General features: G+C 35.1%; 1 protein-coding gene across 2 annotated transcripts; it reads right to left on the reverse strand.

Moving 5' to 3' along the window:
• Window positions 1-816: 816 nt before the first annotated feature.
• LOC143469893 (histone-lysine N-methyltransferase EHMT2-like) lies at window positions 817-19,434 on the reverse strand. 2 transcript variants are annotated; one of them, XM_076967775.1, is made up of 31 exons: window positions 19,187-19,434; window positions 13,077-13,259; window positions 12,670-12,839; window positions 11,961-12,077; window positions 11,671-11,809; window positions 11,354-11,420; window positions 11,095-11,173; window positions 9,114-9,148; window positions 7,947-8,058; window positions 7,752-7,851; window positions 7,580-7,665; window positions 6,765-6,908; window positions 6,518-6,553; window positions 6,201-6,344; window positions 5,556-5,644; window positions 5,190-5,297; window positions 4,873-5,040; window positions 4,566-4,736; window positions 4,393-4,459; window positions 4,090-4,254; window positions 3,898-3,982; window positions 3,615-3,811; window positions 3,417-3,506; window positions 3,193-3,321; window positions 2,979-3,119; window positions 2,650-2,784; window positions 2,360-2,553; window positions 2,012-2,177; window positions 1,656-1,831; window positions 1,237-1,352; window positions 817-1,140 (listed from the first exon to the last, which is right to left on the reverse strand). In XM_076967775.1, the coding sequence occupies exons 1-31, from the start codon at window positions 19,380-19,382 to the stop codon at window positions 1,079-1,081; spliced, it is 3,867 nt and encodes a 1,288-aa protein (XP_076823890.1). In that variant the 5' UTR covers window positions 19,383-19,434; the 3' UTR covers window positions 817-1,078. The 2 variants fall into 2 exon arrangements, with proteins under 2 accessions (XP_076823890.1, XP_076823891.1); XM_076967776.1 differs by lacking the exon at window positions 19,187-19,434 and adding an exon at window positions 15,270-15,541.
• Window positions 19,435-19,788: the final 354 nt, after the last annotated feature.

Consider the following 19,788-nt stretch of genomic DNA (forward strand, 5'->3'; position numbering starts at 1 on the left):
GTGGAACATCAAAGCGTTGTAAAGGTAACCGAAGTCTTCTGTGCCATCTTTTGTTGAACATTTCACGATAAATATGCTATTTGTTTGCAGCCATTCTTCGCTAAGTTGCATTTAGTCTTTCGCGTCAACGATGAGGTTCGTTTTCATAATTTGTTTGATCAACTTTATTAACTAAACCTTAACCTGCCTCATCATTAGTGGTTTCCGCCGCTTGCTACGGTGCTAGCGTGCGCGTTCCTGGCTTTCAACGTTTGTGGAAGGAAGAAGTATTTATCTGAATTATTTCAATCAGACATATATGATGTGCTCAACCTGTGGAATCGATCGTGTACTTAGCCTGTAAATCGAGGATTGTGGCTACTTCAAGTCCGATCCGTAATATTTCTTTACATGATTATCTCCATTCACCCGTAAGTTCCTTTACGAGCTTTCCAATTGACAGCGCTGTTATGCAGTGTTTAGTGACACCCTTTGGGCTTGGTGTGTCGTTCTAAAGCTTGATACAGCAGTCTGCATTGTGTTTCCAAATGACAGTTTTTATCAGTGTTGTTTCAATACAAAGCATATGCCATGTTGAAGAAAAATTGGACCCGACTTATAAAAACACGGTAGTTAGTATTTTCTCCGCTCATTACGAAATGGTGTATTTTTGCAATTTAGTATGAAACCAGGGATGACCAGATCGGTGATGCTGAAAACAGCGGTAATTTCCGTTCGCCGTCATAGTAACTCAAAGCCTGGCGTGCATTGTCGTTTTGTTCATTGAGCAAATCGAATTGCACTGATCAATTGATCAACTGAAATCAAGAAACGAGATTCAAATAGAAAGAAGCTGATTTTTTTCGGATAACTCGACGAGTTTAATAACTAGTACGAAAGGATTATAAAACACCACATTGTGAAAAGAAATCAAGCGGCGTGGGTTAAAAGAACTAGGCAGAAAAATTTGGAATGTGTGTAAAAAATAGGCAACGAACCTACAAATTGAAATAGAAAAGGAGTATTAATAATGTGCCCAACAAGCAAGAATGAGGTAACATTTAGAAAGACTTTGTTGTATGATGAGCTGGTTTTAACTTTACTCTTTGTTTCCGTTGACTTCGTTTCTTCCATCAGCTTCGGCGTTTACTCTTTCCTCAGCTGAAAGATAACACAGAATACATCACTGCTTCTGAAACTAATGTACAACGTTTAGCATAACCGGGTATCTATAATGAGTTGTCGAAAGCGACTTACCTTCTTTTTTCGCCTTTTGTCTGTATGCTTCCTCCGAGTACTTACACCTTTGTGATCCACACTGGCAAGTAAACTGTTTGCACTTAACGTCCCAAAAGCGATCTCCGTAATCGAAGCTAAAAATGATAACAAACGTTAATTACACAGCAATGTAGCAAGCCAAGTTACAAAATAAAGCTAAATCAAACACGGAACGCAGACGCAGGGGTTTCACTGCTGGTGCTCCAAATACTTTTAGATATTCGGCATCATTCTTCCCTGTTTCGAGTATGCGTAAAATACCAAGCTCAAATAAAAGAAATATAGGCTCTTCCCGGGCATTTCGCCAAACAAAATCGGCCGTGTGTTGTTATGAAGGCGCACGAGCGAGAGAACAACAAGAGCGAAAGTAAATTCAACAAGATTTTCGACGGTCTTACCCTAGTTCTTCTCCCGACTCAATATCTCTAGATGAGAAGTAGGCAAGCTTCGGAAAGCGAATGTCGTGATGGTCGACAAATACACGAATTGGCACCAAATTTGGCTCACAGAGATGATTGATAAATCGAGATACGTTTCCGTACTTTCGTGCATCCACGCAGAACATATCGCTATCCTGTTAAAACGTGTATTGCGTTTGTGAAATTTGGAACGGGCAGAACAGAAATATGCCGGCTCTCATGATGTGACCAAGAAGGTGAGTTTTGCACTCAGTACATCCAAACGGATATTGGCAAATAGTTTTTTTAATAGAATTAAACATAACAAACATATGCTATACTTATGACAGAATTACTTTGTTTTCGAGGTCAAAGAGGTATGAATCATCTTCTCGACCGTCAGCCTCCGCATCAGAGATGAGCTCTCCGACGTAATCACAGACGAATGCGCCGCGGGGTATTTTCTCGAGCGCACGTAAACCCCATCCCATTCCAACAGTCCGGTAAACTTGTAGACGATACCTAAGATGTCCAAGAAAGTCTTATAATTACTTCTATTAATCATCAACTCAATAAATGCAACGCTTAAGTTGTTACAATAGTCGATAGTTTACAATAGTATTATAGCGGTAAGGTTACATCATTCGTTGTACGCTATCCATGGTGTACCGTATGATAGAAATGGTTTATATACAACTTATTACTTGATTCCTTTCTGAACCACTCTGTTACGACAGGAAGTGTTACACTTGCACAGCTTGTGACATTCGAAGACCAAGGGGGGTTCAAGGATGTCAAAATTAGGAAGAAGCGTTCCGTCCTTGGCGTACCAACATCCTTCGCTTACCAGGCTGCATGTGCACGAGGCAGTGGTGCAGTCACCAATACAGTGACATTTCTGTGTCAGAAGAATGGCAATTACCATTGATGCCTCGCACTTTTACATACAGATAATATCATGGTAACTATTGGCAAGGGAAGAAATGCTGATTACTTTGTTGGTTGTTATCACTTGGGTTATCCTGATGTCTGACGAATTGTAGACGTTCTCGGTGACGTAATGGAAACCGTTCGGTGGATCAGTTGGACAGGGAGTTTCATCCACGCTGTTTACACACATGATCGGCACCTGCAACGCGTGGAGAAATGAAAAGATTTTGCAACCATATCGGGCTGTCTGCAATGCCCGACAGTTAGTTTCTTAACAAGAATTTTTGCAATTTTATAAAAATATTTCAGTAAAAGTGTAAAATATCCAATGCAAGTAATCAACCGAGCAAATATACATAGAAAATCAAATGTAAATGCAGAAACAAATATTACTTTGTCATATCCACGGGAGAGATCTTTAGAAAGAATCCGTTCCCTGTGATAAGGGATGTGTTTATTGGCGATCAAACACTTCTTTCTTATGATGGAATTGACCTTAAGCGCGACCAACGAAAGGCTATTCTTGGTCGCAATCTAAAAAACAAAAAGAGCATCACGTAAGAAAAGTTACTGGCCAGAATGAAATCGATTAAACAACTCAGCTTACTTCTAATGGTGCGACACCATCCTTATTCGGGACATTGGGGTCGGCTCCTTTCGCAAGCAGCATGGTGACGCATTCGTAGTTGTTTTCCCGCGCTGCGATATGTAATGCTGTGTCGCCATGGGTATTGCCCTGCGTGATTTCAGTGCGCAGTAAGTTACGGTTATGCAGGAAATTGAAGTAGCAGTACGGAGATAGGCAGAGTAAAATCAGCCGCTGTCACTTACGTGGTTGATGTCAGCGTGGTTTTGGAGACAAAGCCAGAGAATATCCCGACTGCCGGACAGTGCGGCCCAGTGTAGACCGACATTACCTTCCTGTAACAATGACACATTTCTAAATTAACTTTACTGTACATCGCACGTTTTACGCGCGTTTATGGTTATTTTACGCATGTACGTTGAGACAGTTTGGCGTCTCCTAACCTGATCTATAATGTTCACATCCGCTCCATAATGGATTAAAAACTTGGCGGTAGTAGCTTGCTTATGCTCTGCCGCCCATACCAAAGGACTCCATCCACCATTGTCAAGGCAGTTTATTTTCGCCTTGCCGTAGGTTAGCAAAATGTAACAACCCTCTACAAAGCCGTCCTTGCTAGCATAATGAAGCGGTGTCATACCTGAGTAAAACAGTAGTAAGTGATGTTATTTTTATAATAATCGACAAGCGATTACTAAGATCCTTCATCCATATGTATTAGGGTACCTTCATCGTCTGCAATGCTGACGTCAGCTCCATTTGTAAGCAAGTAAATAAGAAGCTCTCTCCTTTTCTCGCCAGTGGCTCGCAACTGAAATAAAATAATCATTTCAATGATGTGAAAAGACAAGTAATAATAAATTTTCAACATTTGGGAAAAAAGGAGGAAAAGAATGTGCAAGAGGAGTAAGTTTTTACCAAAGGGGTATCGCCATTCTCATACGATGTGTTAACGTCAGCCCCAGCTTGCACGAGCAGGTGGATTATAGACAACGAACCATCCGGAATTGCTTCAAGCAGTGCCGAGTTTAGACTTTGCCTATTAACAGCAGACTGGATATCTCCACTCATTAACTGAATCATCTGCAAGAATTTCAAACATCAAGTTAAGTCCAAATGAATACAACTTCCGTTACAGCAAAGTTACCTCTCCAATTATCATGTCATTAATTGAAATTCGGTATTGAGTAATCTTTACATAAAGAAAGTGCTGTAGGTTACCTTATTTAGATCCCCTTCCTTTACATATTGTACAAAAGACTTCTCTTGAAACTGGTTCATTTTTGGCCTGTAACATTATTGTAAATTTGCACTTATTCTATCAAAGGTATTGAAACGTGAATCTTGCAAAAATATTTCAGTTTATTTTCAAATTTATGTTAAAAGCCACGGACCCATTTGATTCCAAGTTGATTAATAAATCTTCTAATTCTTCCTTGTTGGGACCTTCGGGCATCAATGAAGTATCGATAACCATGCCACTTGGCAGCTCCTTTGTAATACCTGGAATTTTGCTCGGTGGATTGCTTACCAATGGCTTGTGCCCCATTCTTGCACTTTTTCCTCTAAACAGACACCACTAATATGATAAGATTATGTACTAAATTGCTATTATTTAACAGTAACGCAACAATGTTCAAACGTTGTCATTATCTCCATCATAATTGGTTGGTAATTGGTACAGTATATTTCATTACTTGCCTTTGTTCAAGATACTGTTTCTGGCGTATCTTTTCTGGATTGTGACCTGCAAGAATCCACATTAAGTCTTCATCGCGTCCTGGAGCAAGATTCACTTCTTTGACGTCTATTAGGTCTCCTCCACAATGCGGGCACTCCCGAGACTGGGAGAGCAGCAGCATGCAATCTCTATGACATTAACAAGAAAAATTCTTTTGGAGACAAAATTCAAATATATCGTTCAACACAAATCAATCTCTCTTTAATAACATTCAATACAAAGTAAAAAAGTGTCGTATTAGAGTTGGTAAAGGTTAACTTCAATGGACAGTGTATACCTATGAAAGCGATGTGGGCACTCACTATTCTTGATACAGACTAGGAATTGGCCAGCAATGCAAAATGTACCACAACCTGGGCAGCAGTCGTGACGTAACATACGTTCCCTGAAAGCAAAAAGATGTTGTCATCTCATTGAGAAATTTACGAGTGTAACTTAAAGAAGATGACCATCTCAACCAAAAAAATGTTGTCAGTACTTACAACAAAAAAATTTCAACAAACTTCGGTAGTTAAGGCAATTGGCAGTTATTGCTAATAATGTTTTGTAAATTTGCCATAATTATGATGGCGATGAAAATTCTTCTTAAGGTAAACACGTTTTAGCACTATCCCTTCACTTTAATGAATTTGGCGGACATTACCTGTGGATCTTGCAGAGACCCATGGGAGGAAATCTTTTTGATGGACGAAGCATTTCTGGAGCAGAAACTGGGTTATCACAGCCTTCCAGCTAAGTTTGCAAATAAAATACCAGTTACACTAAAAATCTGTAGAGCTAGATAATTGAATTGAATTCAACTTGCTACAATTCAATGAGCTTTAATGAGGATGCCAAACCGAACCAACCTGGTGGAAACCATAGTAGTATGCACAGTAGAAATTTGCCAAATATACAGTAACGCACACAAATATCGACCGTATTTGTTATTTCCGCAAATACGAACTTTGTAGGCAGATTCCTGCCAAATCTCTTATTTTTCTTGAAGTAAATGCCAAAATCTTTTAGTTAAGCTAATTTTTTTGTGTAATCAAACGTAATGACTGAAAGTGGTTGCTAGAGTTTTTATTGACTTCATTTAACCGAAAACAAATTTCCTTTGTCTACCAGCAAAATGTCAAGTTTAAGCGTAATTCGATTGCTCGGTGGATACGTTAATTACTTGAAATTATCAATGTTAGCAGATTTGAAGTTGCACAGATATCAAAATTCATTAATTATCCATAGTCTTACAATTTTCAATTTTCTTCCAGTTTTGCACATACCAAATGACATGTTCAACACTCACCCTTCCATCCACTGTCTCAAGAGCCATGCATTTTTTGGTTTCTCCTGGTTTTACTGCGTTAAGGTTCAATTGATATGGAGCTTTAATTACACAAGTGCACAGCGGTGTCAGTGCAAGCAAGCTGTTTGAACTATCTCGTAAACTCTGTAACAGTAAAACGATAGGGTTAATTTATGAATTAATGGTTTGTAATTGTTAAGCGGCTATAGCCAATAACTGCATTCTAATAATAGTACTAAAATTAGTTAATGGCCCCTCAGTATCAACAAAAATCTAAAATGTGAAAAAATGGCAAGTGAAAACCAGATGTTGTCTACCTTGAATTGTGAGTGGAACGTCTGGGTTTTAGAATCCTGTAAGTAAAAAAAGTGTTTCGTTAGGTTTTAAATTTCGCTCAGGAGATGTGCTGCATGTGAAAGATACGTATCTTATGCGCTGAAATATAATCGCAACTTCCTAAATAAAATAAATTCAAACTATACAGGAAACTTTATTGATTTCAAATTACACAAAACACTGATGCTTTCAAACAGCGCTAATGATGGAACACACAAAGATATATACCATGGGTTTAGATGGCCTTCTGACTTGATGATCTTCTTTAACAGCTAGGCTAGGGAGAGGAACTGCAGGGGTCACAACTGACGGAGACACCCCATTATCAGAATGATCAGGCACTGGGGATGCTGAACCGCTTGACGTGGTGCTCTGTATAGCCACAAAAATAGAAAACACAATTATTTATAAACTTACTTTTACAAAAATTCAATGTTATTGTTGAAAAGTTCACTGAATTTCGATGCTTAAAAGATACAAAGATATTTTAAAGAAGGTAGTGGGTTACTGAAATCGTTGCAACCGGGTCATCACTGAGTAACAGGTCAAGTCACTCGCCCTTAAAGGCTCATTTCAGAAATGAATTGATTCATTCAGCCAATGAAACACGACTGAATAGTTGTTTGACACCAAGTCAAACAAAAAGAAAACCTACTCTTTCAATCAAATAATAATGTTTTGAGTTTTTATAAAATAAGCATCCTATACCTGGAATGGACGCATTTTAGATCATTTATACCTACATCATTTTAAGTTACATTTCTTAAAGCTAAATACAACATACTGTACAAAAAGAAATGTGTTTAAATGATACGAAACAATGATTGATTAATTATTTAAATTTTTTTGTACTGAATATAAATCAGCATGAATTGATTTGAGTCAAACCAAGGCTTCTACGGAAAATTTTTGATAAGGCCTAAAATTATTCTAACTCCATTTACTACCTTGGTGGACTTAAATGTATAACAAACACACACAGAAATATTTATCCTTCCAAATTAATGGCAATGAGCTTTTAAGTTATACAGTCTTTTCATTACCTTCTTTTTCTTCCCATTCCACATAAATGTTTCTTTTGGCCTTTTGTTTTTGTTTAGAACAGTATCCACCAAAGAAGATTCATTACCTAAACGTAAAAGTACAAAAAAGTTAAAAATGTTAGCACAAGAACAGTTGATTATATACAAGTAGATCATGTTTAAAAATGCATACCCAATATTAAAGCAGAACCATCTGAGCCGTCACTATCATCACTGTGTTTGCGTTTTGATGATTTCAGGGATTGCTCTGGGTCCTTATTTGAAATTACTTCCTGCAGGATGCAATTTTTTAAAGACAGCTAACAGTTAATGCACATCTGTTGGGATATGCTGCGTTATGCATTGAATCTAAAAGTTGCTAAGTTACCGTAGGTGGTATATCTTCATTTGCTCTTGCTCGTAGATGGCTCTCGATGCTGACGGCGCTATGTCGATTTGGGATGGATTTACGTGCACGGTGAACCTTCTTATGTTGTTCCCTGTGTTGAACCAAGCATTAACATGAAATTTAGTAAAATAAACACGATTCTAGCAATAAATAAACATGAAATACTATTTCGGTGAGTAACTGAGCTTCCCACAGCGTCAAAAAGTAGACTACATACTTTGGGACTCTTCATCTCGATTGCAGTCAATTATAACTAAGGCCATTTAAAGTCATTAAAGTCATATTTTTTTCTATGCATCACTAAGTTGTGAAATCAAATTTAATGCAAAAACCGCATCCCTATGAGGTATATTAAGAAAGTTATGAAGTCATATAAAGTCATATTTTCCTGGTTAGGTCATAAATCAGCTTTTTTAAGTTATATAGTCATATTTTTGAGTTATAAAGTCATATCGTTGTATACTTTAAATAAAAAGTACCAATTTAAGCGGTGAAGCAATTAAGCACTAAGAAAGTAAGGCAATTTCTGATTGAACGAAGGCAAACTGTAGGATTAGCCTACATAACACTTACAGTCACAGACCTACATTTTATGAGGTCACACATTACATCGTGTATTCGTGTTGCAACACAATCTGTTCTACAAAAATTACATTAAGAAGCGATTGGACAAAAACGATGTGAAACAAATTATGGAGCTACAAAGACAAGACATTTCACCAGCGCTTTATGCAAAACTGCAGAAGTGTCAACCCACATCAGCGTCCGAGGAGCGCTCATTTTCCTTGCTAAAGTCATTTTTATGTCCAAATCGTAACTTCAAAGACTCTAACATTGCGCACTACATGAAACTGTACTACAACAGTGGTTTAAAATAAAAATGGATGTGTATTACTGTTATGTTGCGTATGTTTTACTCTTTAGTTCCGTGAGTGACGTTGTTCGCATGTAAAAATACACGATTTTCATATAAAGTCATATAAAGTCATATTTTCCAAAAAATAAAGTCATATTATTCATTTTTTAAGGTCATATAAAATGGCCCTAATTATAACACTCCATGACTAGCAACGTGATGCCACATATTAATAACGAACAACAAAGGATAACGTCCAACCAATTATACCAGAAAACAAAATAACTTACGGGGATGAGTCGGAGTGCTCTTCAGTTGAAAGCAACTGCAAACAAAAAATAAAATACAATAAAACATCGGCTTCATGACACTGACTGCATAAGTGTGTATATTATAATGAACTTGATGAACTCCTTCGCAAAAATGGAATCAGCCAAAGTAGGAATACACTAAGTACCAGAATAAATATAACACAAGATTTCTAAAGAAAAACGATGAAACGCAACAAATGGGGAATCATCCCAGGTGTGACCCATCCTTTAAGGGTAGACGAACTGATTTTGCCTTATACCTATGAGAGCAGGCAAGTTTGAGTGATAACTTTACTTCAACCTTGTATGTACATTGTCGGCCCGGTTATTGCCAGGGGGGCTTAAGCTATATTGTCAGTGATTTTAAATTTTATTTCACAGTCTTTGTTTAAGTGGAAGAACCAAACTTTTGTAACTTAGAAGAAAACATTGTAAAGTAGCATTTCTTTGTGTGTAGTTAGATGCAGTCAAATTAAAGTTACAGCAAGCTAAAACCAGGTTAACTAAAGCATTAACATATTTTTCTTGTGCAATAAACTAAAGTGACCACAATCAGATTTATTGCAAGGCATAAAATCTGGCTCTGCAACATAATACATAATGTTGTTAGTGAATTCAATATAACAAACTATTCAACTAAAATAACAGCAATTCTTCAGAACTTACATGCAAAACCCAAGCTTTGTTTTGCTTTGTTTGTTGAATTTGGAAGTCAAATATTTCAAATTTTTACGGTTACATTGAACACTAATCTATACTGAATGCGCTTCCATCTCTAAATATAAGCTTCCATCTCTATCAAAATATGTGAGTGCAAAAATGGAAATTTTCTAAATGACTTTTTTTAATATACTGCCATTAAACTTCCTTAATAATTCATTCAATGAATGAACCTGTTCCTGTGCTAACTTGGCCACCTTCTTTAAGCAAACCCTTTCTCAAATCAACTCATCGCTAGTTGCAAAAAAATTCACACCAAAGCAACATCAGTTAGCTGAAAAACAAGTTATTTCATCAATTTGCATCATAGTATGTTAACCACATTTTTATGTATTAAAATGCCGACATAGAAATATGTTGAATGAGGTTTGTGGAAGTTACATACACAGAGAATAGTAGTGATATATAAGTGAAGGAATGATTTGTTTTTAGAACCACATGTAGGTCATACAGAATGATGAAACAGTAATAGACCTACATCGAACAACTAACAATAATCAAGAGTTTTTATTACATAGTGTTTACCATATCTGAGAATAATACTTGCTGCAATACTCATTTATTCAGTTTATTAGGCGTGATGACTGGATTGTGTTGATATAATGCTATTTCTCATTCTAGTGGCAAGTGCTAAAGTATTTTTTTAAGTTTTACTGAATTATGTTGAATGTAAAGGAAGCGAAAATGCTGCTATGCTACACTGCCAAATATTTTAGGATGTAATGATTAATTATTATTACAATGCCAACATCCTGATTTTCTGGATGGCAGTTTCATACAGATCCTGACTACATACTGCATGTGCATAGGCTATGGATGCTCTACATGTGTTAGTAATGAAACCTAGCACGCAGCTGTACTTTTAAAGTGTTATGTTAGAATAGAGCATCCATTATGGAAATTTGATTGAACTGTTTTGGTGAATAGCTGACAATGTATTACTTTGACTAATTCCATTTTTGGTTTTGATTGATCAGGGAATGTGTAGTATTGGCTGCTGCATACTGGTACTTTTGATATGGTATACTAAGCAACAAATATGACAATCAAAAACAAGTAAAAAATAATAAATAATTGATTTCAGGTAACTAAAAATATATTTTTATACTTAACTTTACAGTAAAGTAAAAAAAACAATTACAATACGTCTGCTTTTACCACAATATGAAAAATTAGTATTAAAATTAATTTGTATTATCCATTATTATCATTGCTTATAATCATAAAACAGCAAACATACTTTAGAGACTTCTGGGGACCTGACTATTTCAACTGGTATTACGTTGTTTTTTGCTTTTTCTGCATCCTTTTCTTTTTCTCTAAATTGGCACAGAAAATTAATCAAGCAAAAACACTAAAAACGTAATAGGTATATATAATTTGCTCTACGGCAGAAAATACTTTGCTCATGACTTGAAGTTTCATACAGAAACAAATAACTTGCAAAATAAATTATTTGCTATAAAATTTGTTGCCAAAGAAATTCCTGGAAAGCTTACATGTTGCTGCCATTAGAAGACTTTTTGTTTCCTTGGCGTGTTTCAATATTTCTTACAGTGCCAACATCTATATAAGTATTTTGTAGTTAAGAAACAATCATAACAATGAACTTGTTCATTCTCAGCAGGTATTAAAGGACTTGTAGAAGTGTGAAACTTTTAAGTTATAATAATAAATGATTCATTTCAGTCTCAGACCACCCAGATATCAATATCAGCTCACAAGAACCAAAAACAGCAATTGAAGCAAGTAAAAAGGTGAAGTAAACGAACATTTCGTTACAAAAACAAATATTAAGGATACACAATGATTTTACCTGAGACCTTTAGTTTCAATCGAAACTCTGTATCATTGCCATCATCTGTTAACACACCGGTCTCTTCAAGTTCGTAATTTTCGCTGAAGTCTGAATCTGTGTCTGAATCCAAAATTTTTCTAGTAGGGGCGGTTTTGTGCTAAGCAAAAATAAAGGGTAAGATTCACAGAAAAATACCTAAACACTGTATGTGAATTTTAGGAATTAAATATTTTGCATATACATAATAAATTCATGACATTACAGCACAAAAACAACGATCCTCGTCTTAATCTTTAGCCTTTATATACCTTGTTATTAGACGCAGTTGTTGTTATTGGTGTGCTAAGTGCTGCCTTTTTGCATGCCGAGCTTCGTGCAGCACTGCCCATTCTTTTGTTTTCCATGTTATCCATATAAACCGTGCACTGAAATTGAAAAAAATGCTTTGTAGAATCTCGACGTGCAATTTCAATCAGGTATTTCAAGCATTTCGCTTAAATAACCTAAATTTGATATATTTGCTTCAATAATTCAACTGCAGTTATAATTGCATTTTGATTACACCTTCTGTGCATGGTGCAAATATGCCAAGTCAATGGCAGATTTTTGTTTTTAAACGGTTGATAACAAACAGGTCAACATTAGCAAAATGTTATTGTAACAACTATGGCCACCAGCACTTTTCGATTGGAGACTATTGACAAGCTTACAATGGATAAATAAATAAAACATCACATCACCGTAAACCTCAACAAAATGGATTCTGTACATGTTAAAAAGATGTGTGTTATGGTAACAACATCTAACAGCACTTGCCATAGTACAAATTTGTGTGAGTATATATATATATATATGTATAATACACACATATTCTGTTTATATACTGGATTATATATATCATATAGGTTTAAGAACTATGCCAGGTAACTCCATTCACCGTACAACTATTTAACAAGGTAAATGTTACTCCTCTGCCCCATGCATGTAGGGGGCTAACTGTCACAATAGTTTTCTGACCTGCACAAGTTTTTCATTATTTTCTTTGTGAGAAATTTGAGTGAAAAATCTGTCCTTGCTTATACCACAGCTTGCAGCAATCTTGTGGAATATACGTTGGATACTGTGACAGATTGCAAATGGCAGCGGATCTTGGGAGGGAATGATTGCAATTTCTTGCTCAGCAGTAGCTGTAACAAGATAGAACAAATTAATAGCATAAAAATGCTATGATTATGTAAATATGGTTTATTTAGAACTCTGGTTGAGCTCTATACTAGCATGTACATGGCTCAAAATTTTATTTTAGCATCAAAACTATACTTACCAAACAAAAATCGAACTATGGAACCCACCTAATATCCTCTTCATCTTTTCGAGTGTACAAAGCAATTACGATATCTATAGCTGGCTTGTAAGTACATTACCTTCTGACGATGGGTCTAAGTAGGGTCCAAGCCTGGTTGTCAAATTACATCGTGCACGAATCCTTTCTGCACATATTTGGTCAGGTTTGATCCAGATTACAGGACAGCCTCGTTGCATATACGCTGTTATGGATTGAATGTGTTTTGCTGCAATCTTGATGACAATTCCGGCGGAACCTCCATCTAACAAACGAATTAATGGCTGAGCATACATCATACATGACTAAATGTTCAAGAAGTCGAACACTAAATTTCAATTTGGTAGTTGATCTGTTCACAAACTTTCAAATTTAGTTATGATGAAAGAAGTTCATCCAAACTGGTTAGGTTAGTAAGGTTACTAGTAGTTAGTGGAAAAGAAAAAAATGTAACGACTTTTGACAATATCTCCTTGATTGATACTCTAGCACTCCGTAATAGTGAGTTAACTTGCATTTAGAAACAAGCTTCATTCAATTTTATAAATCATGTAAGACAGATCGTAAAAGCAGCTTTGATCTTCAGAAAATATCAACCCTTACTCAAGCCAATGCTTACAGCAATCATCTGGCAAAACTATATCAATGCTTCAAAAACCAAACCAAGGTAAGATAAAGAATCCCCGTAATCAAATAATATGAAAATGCAAAAGAAAAATTCTGTAAGGGTTAGTATGGCATTGAGTTGGTTAAGAAAAATTTGAAATATAAATGAAAACTTTTTTCCCATCCGTCATAGCAACATAAAAGTTAAACAGTTTTTAAATTTTAACACTGCAGAGCTTCTTATCTGATCTTATCTCCTTCATCTTTTATTTTATGGCCATGCTACTTTTTGGAAATAAATTTATCTCTAACAAATAGCAAAGTATGATATAGCACAATTATATTTAAAATATTTTTAAGGATATAGGTTTATATCCATGCTAAAACTGGGCAAAAAGTTTAGAACGCAACACATTCCATTTGTTTTTATGGTTACAGTAAGCCTATAAGCAGGGTTGCCATCAGTCTCAACTCAAAAATAAGGACGACTAGAAAATCAACGAGGAATACCACCTTAAACAGTGTACAACAAGAGAAAGCAACCAATGTTCCTAAAAAAAAATAAAAAAAAAACAAGACACTATCTGCATGTTCATAATTTTGGTATCTCTTTGGTACAAAATGGTATCGTAAAGGTGACAAAATGCCCAAAATAAGGACAAAAGTGCCCACCTCCGCCCTAAAAATAAGGACGAAAGTTAAAATAAGGACATTTCTTAGAAATAAGGACAAACATATTTTCTAAGACACGGACCTTTAAAATAAGGACAAATCTTATAAATAAGGACGGTATGGCAACCCTGCCTATAAGTAACATACTGACGTTACTGTATCTGTGAAAACGTTATTTCTGCAAATTAGTTACGCACCGACACCGCTAAGAACTCATCAAATCAAGAGCAACAGGTAACTTAGTATGTACAACTGGTTTCGCATTGTTTCACTTTCCGTTAAAATATCAATCATTTGCAAATTTTAAACTACAAAACCTAATACTTTATTCACATGTGATGAACATTACAAGTTGCTTCGAATGTATCTGTCACTTTCTAAACCATAACTCAAAAACTAGTAATGGTAATAAGGTAAAACTGTGCACCGTTTGAAAGCTAAATGTTTTTAAGTTGACTTTTGTTAGTTCAATTTTTTGTCTATTTTCATATCTACTAATTTACTATAAATTTTATTGTTTGTATGTAAACTTTATGTATTGCATTGCGGTTCACAATACAAAAAAAGTCATTTATCATCCTATAACTCGATAAAACTAAGTTATAAAGAACCGTTTAGTACAAAAGCAGAAACAAACTGTTGCTTGGATGTATGTCATGTAACGCAAGCCCTGAAGAGAACATAATTATTATCAAACATTTGTAAAAAGTTTTAAGTTTAAAACACTCTTTAAAACTGGAACTGACATTTGAACAATTAACATAAGCAAGTGAAAAAATACCAAAACACCGCATGTCAAAATTAGAAACAAAAATAATTAATAGACAAAAATATAAAAAATTTCCATGTAGCTAGCGTTAAAATAAACCTTTTAGGCTAAATATGCTAGGAAAGGTAATCCATACATGCCGGGTGCTGGGACTACTAGCCAAAATTAGAAAGTATACGTACATCTTAAGTTAATGAGCACTATTTCATTGTGAAAATCTGCAATCACCTTGGTCTAGTTGAATAGAAATTTTAATTCCTTTTTCATTAAGGACCACTGGTTTTGACGATCTAATTTCCTTATTACCCAAAACCATTGGCTCAAGTTTTACTGGAAAAGTTCTCAGCGTTCCAAGACGAACGGTGCGAAAATCCAACTCAATATGATCTTTCAACCCAGGAATGTTCAACATTGCACAGAATTAACAGCAAAGAGCACACTAATTTAACAAGTAAAAGCTTATCATAAAAAGCAGTCTAAACACAACAAAGAAATAGAGTGCGTATTATGTAAGGTAAAATGGAGTAACATTGATTAATTGATTAATCGCTTAATTTTTTATTTATATATGTGTTAACAATATACTTTAACAATAATGATTTTTATCACTACTGATGATTTAACCACTACTCATCAGTGGTAATTTCACATTAATGATTTATGTGATTTAAACATCATGTTCTTACCAAAGTGTTTTTTCTTCAAAAAATGATCAAAATTAACTTCATACAAACAAAAATCAATATAAAATAAAATATTTAGCAACTATAATTTTCAATTTCATCCAAGATGAAATATAATAACATACACTTTTATTAAACTTGTTTTTATGTTACTTACGTTACAAATAGTGTCGTTCAAATATTGCAATCTACTGTCAATGTTACCCGACATTACCTTATACATCATAGGCGTCACTGCCAAAAAATTCAGGCAGTGCAAATCTGAAAATTTTTCAAGACTGTTCAAGGCTAAAAATTATGATATTGTAACGGAGCATGCATTGCAGTAATTTAAACAGAATTCCAGTCAGTGCGAGGTTTTTCCAGGCAGTGCGTGCACCAGTGGGCAATCTAGAAAATTCTAAACGGAGTGTTTCCAGGCCGATTGAAAGTTGGGGATTTCCCAAACTAAAAACAGCTATTATGTCGAGCAAGCTTTCACACCATACATGATAAGTGGTGTAATTGTAACTTGAAGTATATTGCTAGAGCTAATACTGGTGCACTTAATACGAAAAAAGTGTAACAGGTTAGTACATACTGACAGAGCCGTTTTTCATATCTAGATTTTATGCCAACTAAAAGGTTTAGCTAAATTGCTACATATTGTGATGTTATGAAAGTACTAGTAATTACAACGTCACACTTGCACCACGTTTTTTATTCAGTATGCCGACATGCATCAGTGATAAACAACACATTTCGCTTTACCGAATTTAGCATAAAAGTATCATATATTTGGCTTAAATGGAAGGTTAGGCTATGTATTCAACATTGGTCAAGGTCACCACGATCTTCACGTATTAGCTTACTGCGACCATAAAATACTACTATGCGTTTAGGATGCATAACACTATCAGTTTCCTAATGTCTACACTTGGCTTCAATATAAATCGCTTTCCTAGCTGCACCCGGTCATGAATCTAAAACTGGTTGTAACGCATGTCGATTTTACTGTGACGTTACAATAAATCCCAATCATTACACGACAAAACGTAGCAAGTTTGCAGCAACTTTTTATTGCTTCAACTACCAAACGGTTTTAAAATTTTGGCTGTTAAGTATGTTCATTTTATATTCTTGTTTCATATTTTGTGCACTTGTATTAACACTAACTTCCCGGTATAAATGAATAAAGTTACCATAAGTAGGTCAGTAAGGACACAGAGACTATTGTATAAAATAGGCGATGAGGATTTAGAAGAAAGATCAAAAGATTGTGTTTTGATGATTGATGACATTGATTTTAGTTATTTGGTATTATAAATCTAAATTAGATAAAATCTATGTTTTAACTTTCAAGAAACTGATCAGAGTAAAACAAAAAAATTTTTTTTTACGTAAAACAGTGACGTTCCTTGTCGCATTGATAAGGGTTAAGCAAAACTCGAAATGTCTGCAAAAATGATTGCTGCTTTTTAAGTTGTAATTTTTATTTTTCAATTAACCTGCAATTGCTAGAACTCTGCTTTTTAAGTGACGTTTTCAAATTAATGGTTTTAGCATACTAACATTCCCTTATAGTCCTACTGGTGTAGGTGTGAAAAACTTTATGCATTGTTTTGTCAATTCTTTATTTCGGTCGCATCTAATTCTGACATATGACAAGTCTGTTATCATTCCAATGTTGTGCAAATGCTATGTTAAACTTTTATTACATGATGAGGTCGTGTCTTTGTTCCAAATAATCAAATCGGGAATTGAACAGATTGTAGAAGAAAAGAACAAGCACATTCCCATTGTTGCACTGTTTGGAACAGGGAAATTAACCAAAATAGGCGCAAAATCAATCATGGACATTGCAAACGTGCCAATAATAATTAAAGAACATTCCTTTGTTCGTTGGTCAAAGTTGTGTTATTGTCTGGTTGATATCGTGCCAATCGAGATCTTGAGATCTTCTGTCATTATTGTTGCGGGATTCAGTGTATTCAGGTCGAGATGACAAAATAATGAAGGCTTTTTTTCCATTTTTGATAGATTTAGGCTTGCCCTTTTTCATTTTATAATTATAATTAAAATTATCAATGGCGATAAGAGAGGGATAACAGCACGACAATAAAAACAGGTCATTTCCCTGAAGGATGTGCTAGCATTCTGACAGACCCGAACACCCCCGCTTAGAACCGTCACTGGCGTGCACTAACTGCGCTATAAGCAATGGTACATATGATCACATGAGTGACCTTTATTGTTGCTCTGGAAGTGTTTAACTATTTTACTGAAGCTGTTGAATACAATTAAGGCTAAGCATACTAAATCTTCAAGACTCTGACAATGTTTGTGCAACACCTTACATGATAGTTTGCCATTAAAAACGGAAATGGTTACCATATTAACTTGGCACAGGAATGAGAGCCAGCATGTTTTCGTGGGGTAGGTAATATCATAGTTTTTTCTACTTGTATTTAATTTGTAATATAGCAACTAGAGTACTTCCCTCACATATAAAACAGAGTTTGATACTCACTGGCTCTACGCTAACATTACAAAGCCCTTGGGTGAAACATGGTTCTGTTCAGTGGTTCTGATGAAGTTTAAATAAGTGTAAAATTATTGGACAAGTATTGTATTTATTGGACAATAGGAAACAGACATGCGTTATAACTTGTAAGTAACCGAGGGCTCAAGCAATGAGCAATTTAAGCCAAGTGTAAGTCACGCAATGACTAAAATATTCTTGGTCCAAGAAAAATATTCCAATACCATACTAACTTCTTTTGCAAAACATGGTTACACTAAAAGAGCTAACCAATGTTAGCAACTAGTTGGCTCCATTGTTCCGTAAATAATTGAATTGTGATTATAATGTTTGATCTTTTGCAAGAAGCCGTTTATGAAGGAAAAAAAAGTCAAAGTTACTATTAATACTATATAAATATGCTACGCTATTACAGTAAAATATGTCAAACAATCTTAATCACTGTATGAAAGGTACCAACAGCCACGAAGGCCATAATTTAAAAAGCAAACATCGTAAAAAACAAGGTTGCAATAAAATTTAGTAAAAATATCAACAAATGCTGTTGATAAAAAACCCAATCAAGAACCAAAGCAAATAGATAAAAAACTAACCTATGCGGCACTGAAGTATGGGGACTATACTGCAAATGCACAAATTACTTTTTTGGTGCATTTTTTTTTACCTAATTCTTGCACATTTTAAACACTATGATATTTTTGCAATTTTACTTTCTTGGTTTTAGTATCCAATATTACATACATACAGATAAAAGATGATTTACAGTACTAGCAACCATTTATGGATTTGCTCACTGAAAGCCTACACAGCTGACTCTCATCCGATCTGTAAGCAAACCTTTTTACAAAATGAATACCGAAATCTAAATTTTCTATAATAACTAAAAAGACTATGATAAAAAATACAATATTTTCTAATAAAAACTACTTTCAATAAATCACCTTGTTCCAGCTGCAGTAAAAACTTAAATCCTTTTTCAGTTAACACAAGGGGTTTCGTTTTTCTAGTTTCTTTATTCAACGTAATAAGTTCACATTTGCTAGGAAAAGTTTTGAGTGTGCCAAGCCGAATCGTGCGAAACTCGAGCTCAATTTGATCCCTCCGTAATGCAGCAAGTGATGAAGCTGATACAGACATATTAACATACCTGAACACTGCTAGTTGAAACTCTGAAAGGACACATGACAAATATAGTAAAATGAGCAAAAATTGAGATAAATCTGTTCTATATAATCAGCTATGTGATGTAATTCCTTTCAATCTTAACTGGTTTTTTAAAGATCGTTTTACTGTTTGTGTTTAGAAAGAAATTGTGATATGCAAGTGCTTCGCTTACCGTACCGGACCGCAGAAAAACTGCAACACGAAACTGCATCAGTGCTTAGGAACTTATAGGCTAGCTATAGTCATATACACCAGGGCGCAAGCCTACTAAGCCTAGTGTTTGCTTTTTTTCTCTGCCGTAAGCCACATGTCCTGAAGGCAAATGTGTGAAAGTTATGTGACAGGAGAGTTGTACCGTGGCTCCACCCACTATAAAATT

This window comes from Clavelina lepadiformis, chromosome 8, assembly GCF_947623445.1.
Source record: "Clavelina lepadiformis chromosome 8, kaClaLepa1.1, whole genome shotgun sequence".
NCBI classification, from domain to species: Eukaryota; Metazoa; Chordata; class Ascidiacea; order Aplousobranchia; family Clavelinidae; genus Clavelina; species Clavelina lepadiformis.

Bases quoted from the DNA above. Each gene is read 5' to 3' on its own strand.
- LOC143469893 (XM_076967775.1), bottom strand. From the start codon at position 19,382: ATGTCTGTATCAGCTTCATCACTTGCTGCATTACGGAGGGATCAAATT. The intron at 7,852-7,946 runs GTAACTTAGCAA...TGCATCCTGCAG, and splicing joins ATGAAGATATACCACCTACG to GAAGTAATTTCAAATAAGGA. The intron at 6,909-7,579 runs GTAATGAAAAGA...GTGGCTATACAG, and splicing joins GGAATGGGAAGAAAAAGAAG to AGCACCACGTCAAGCGGTTC.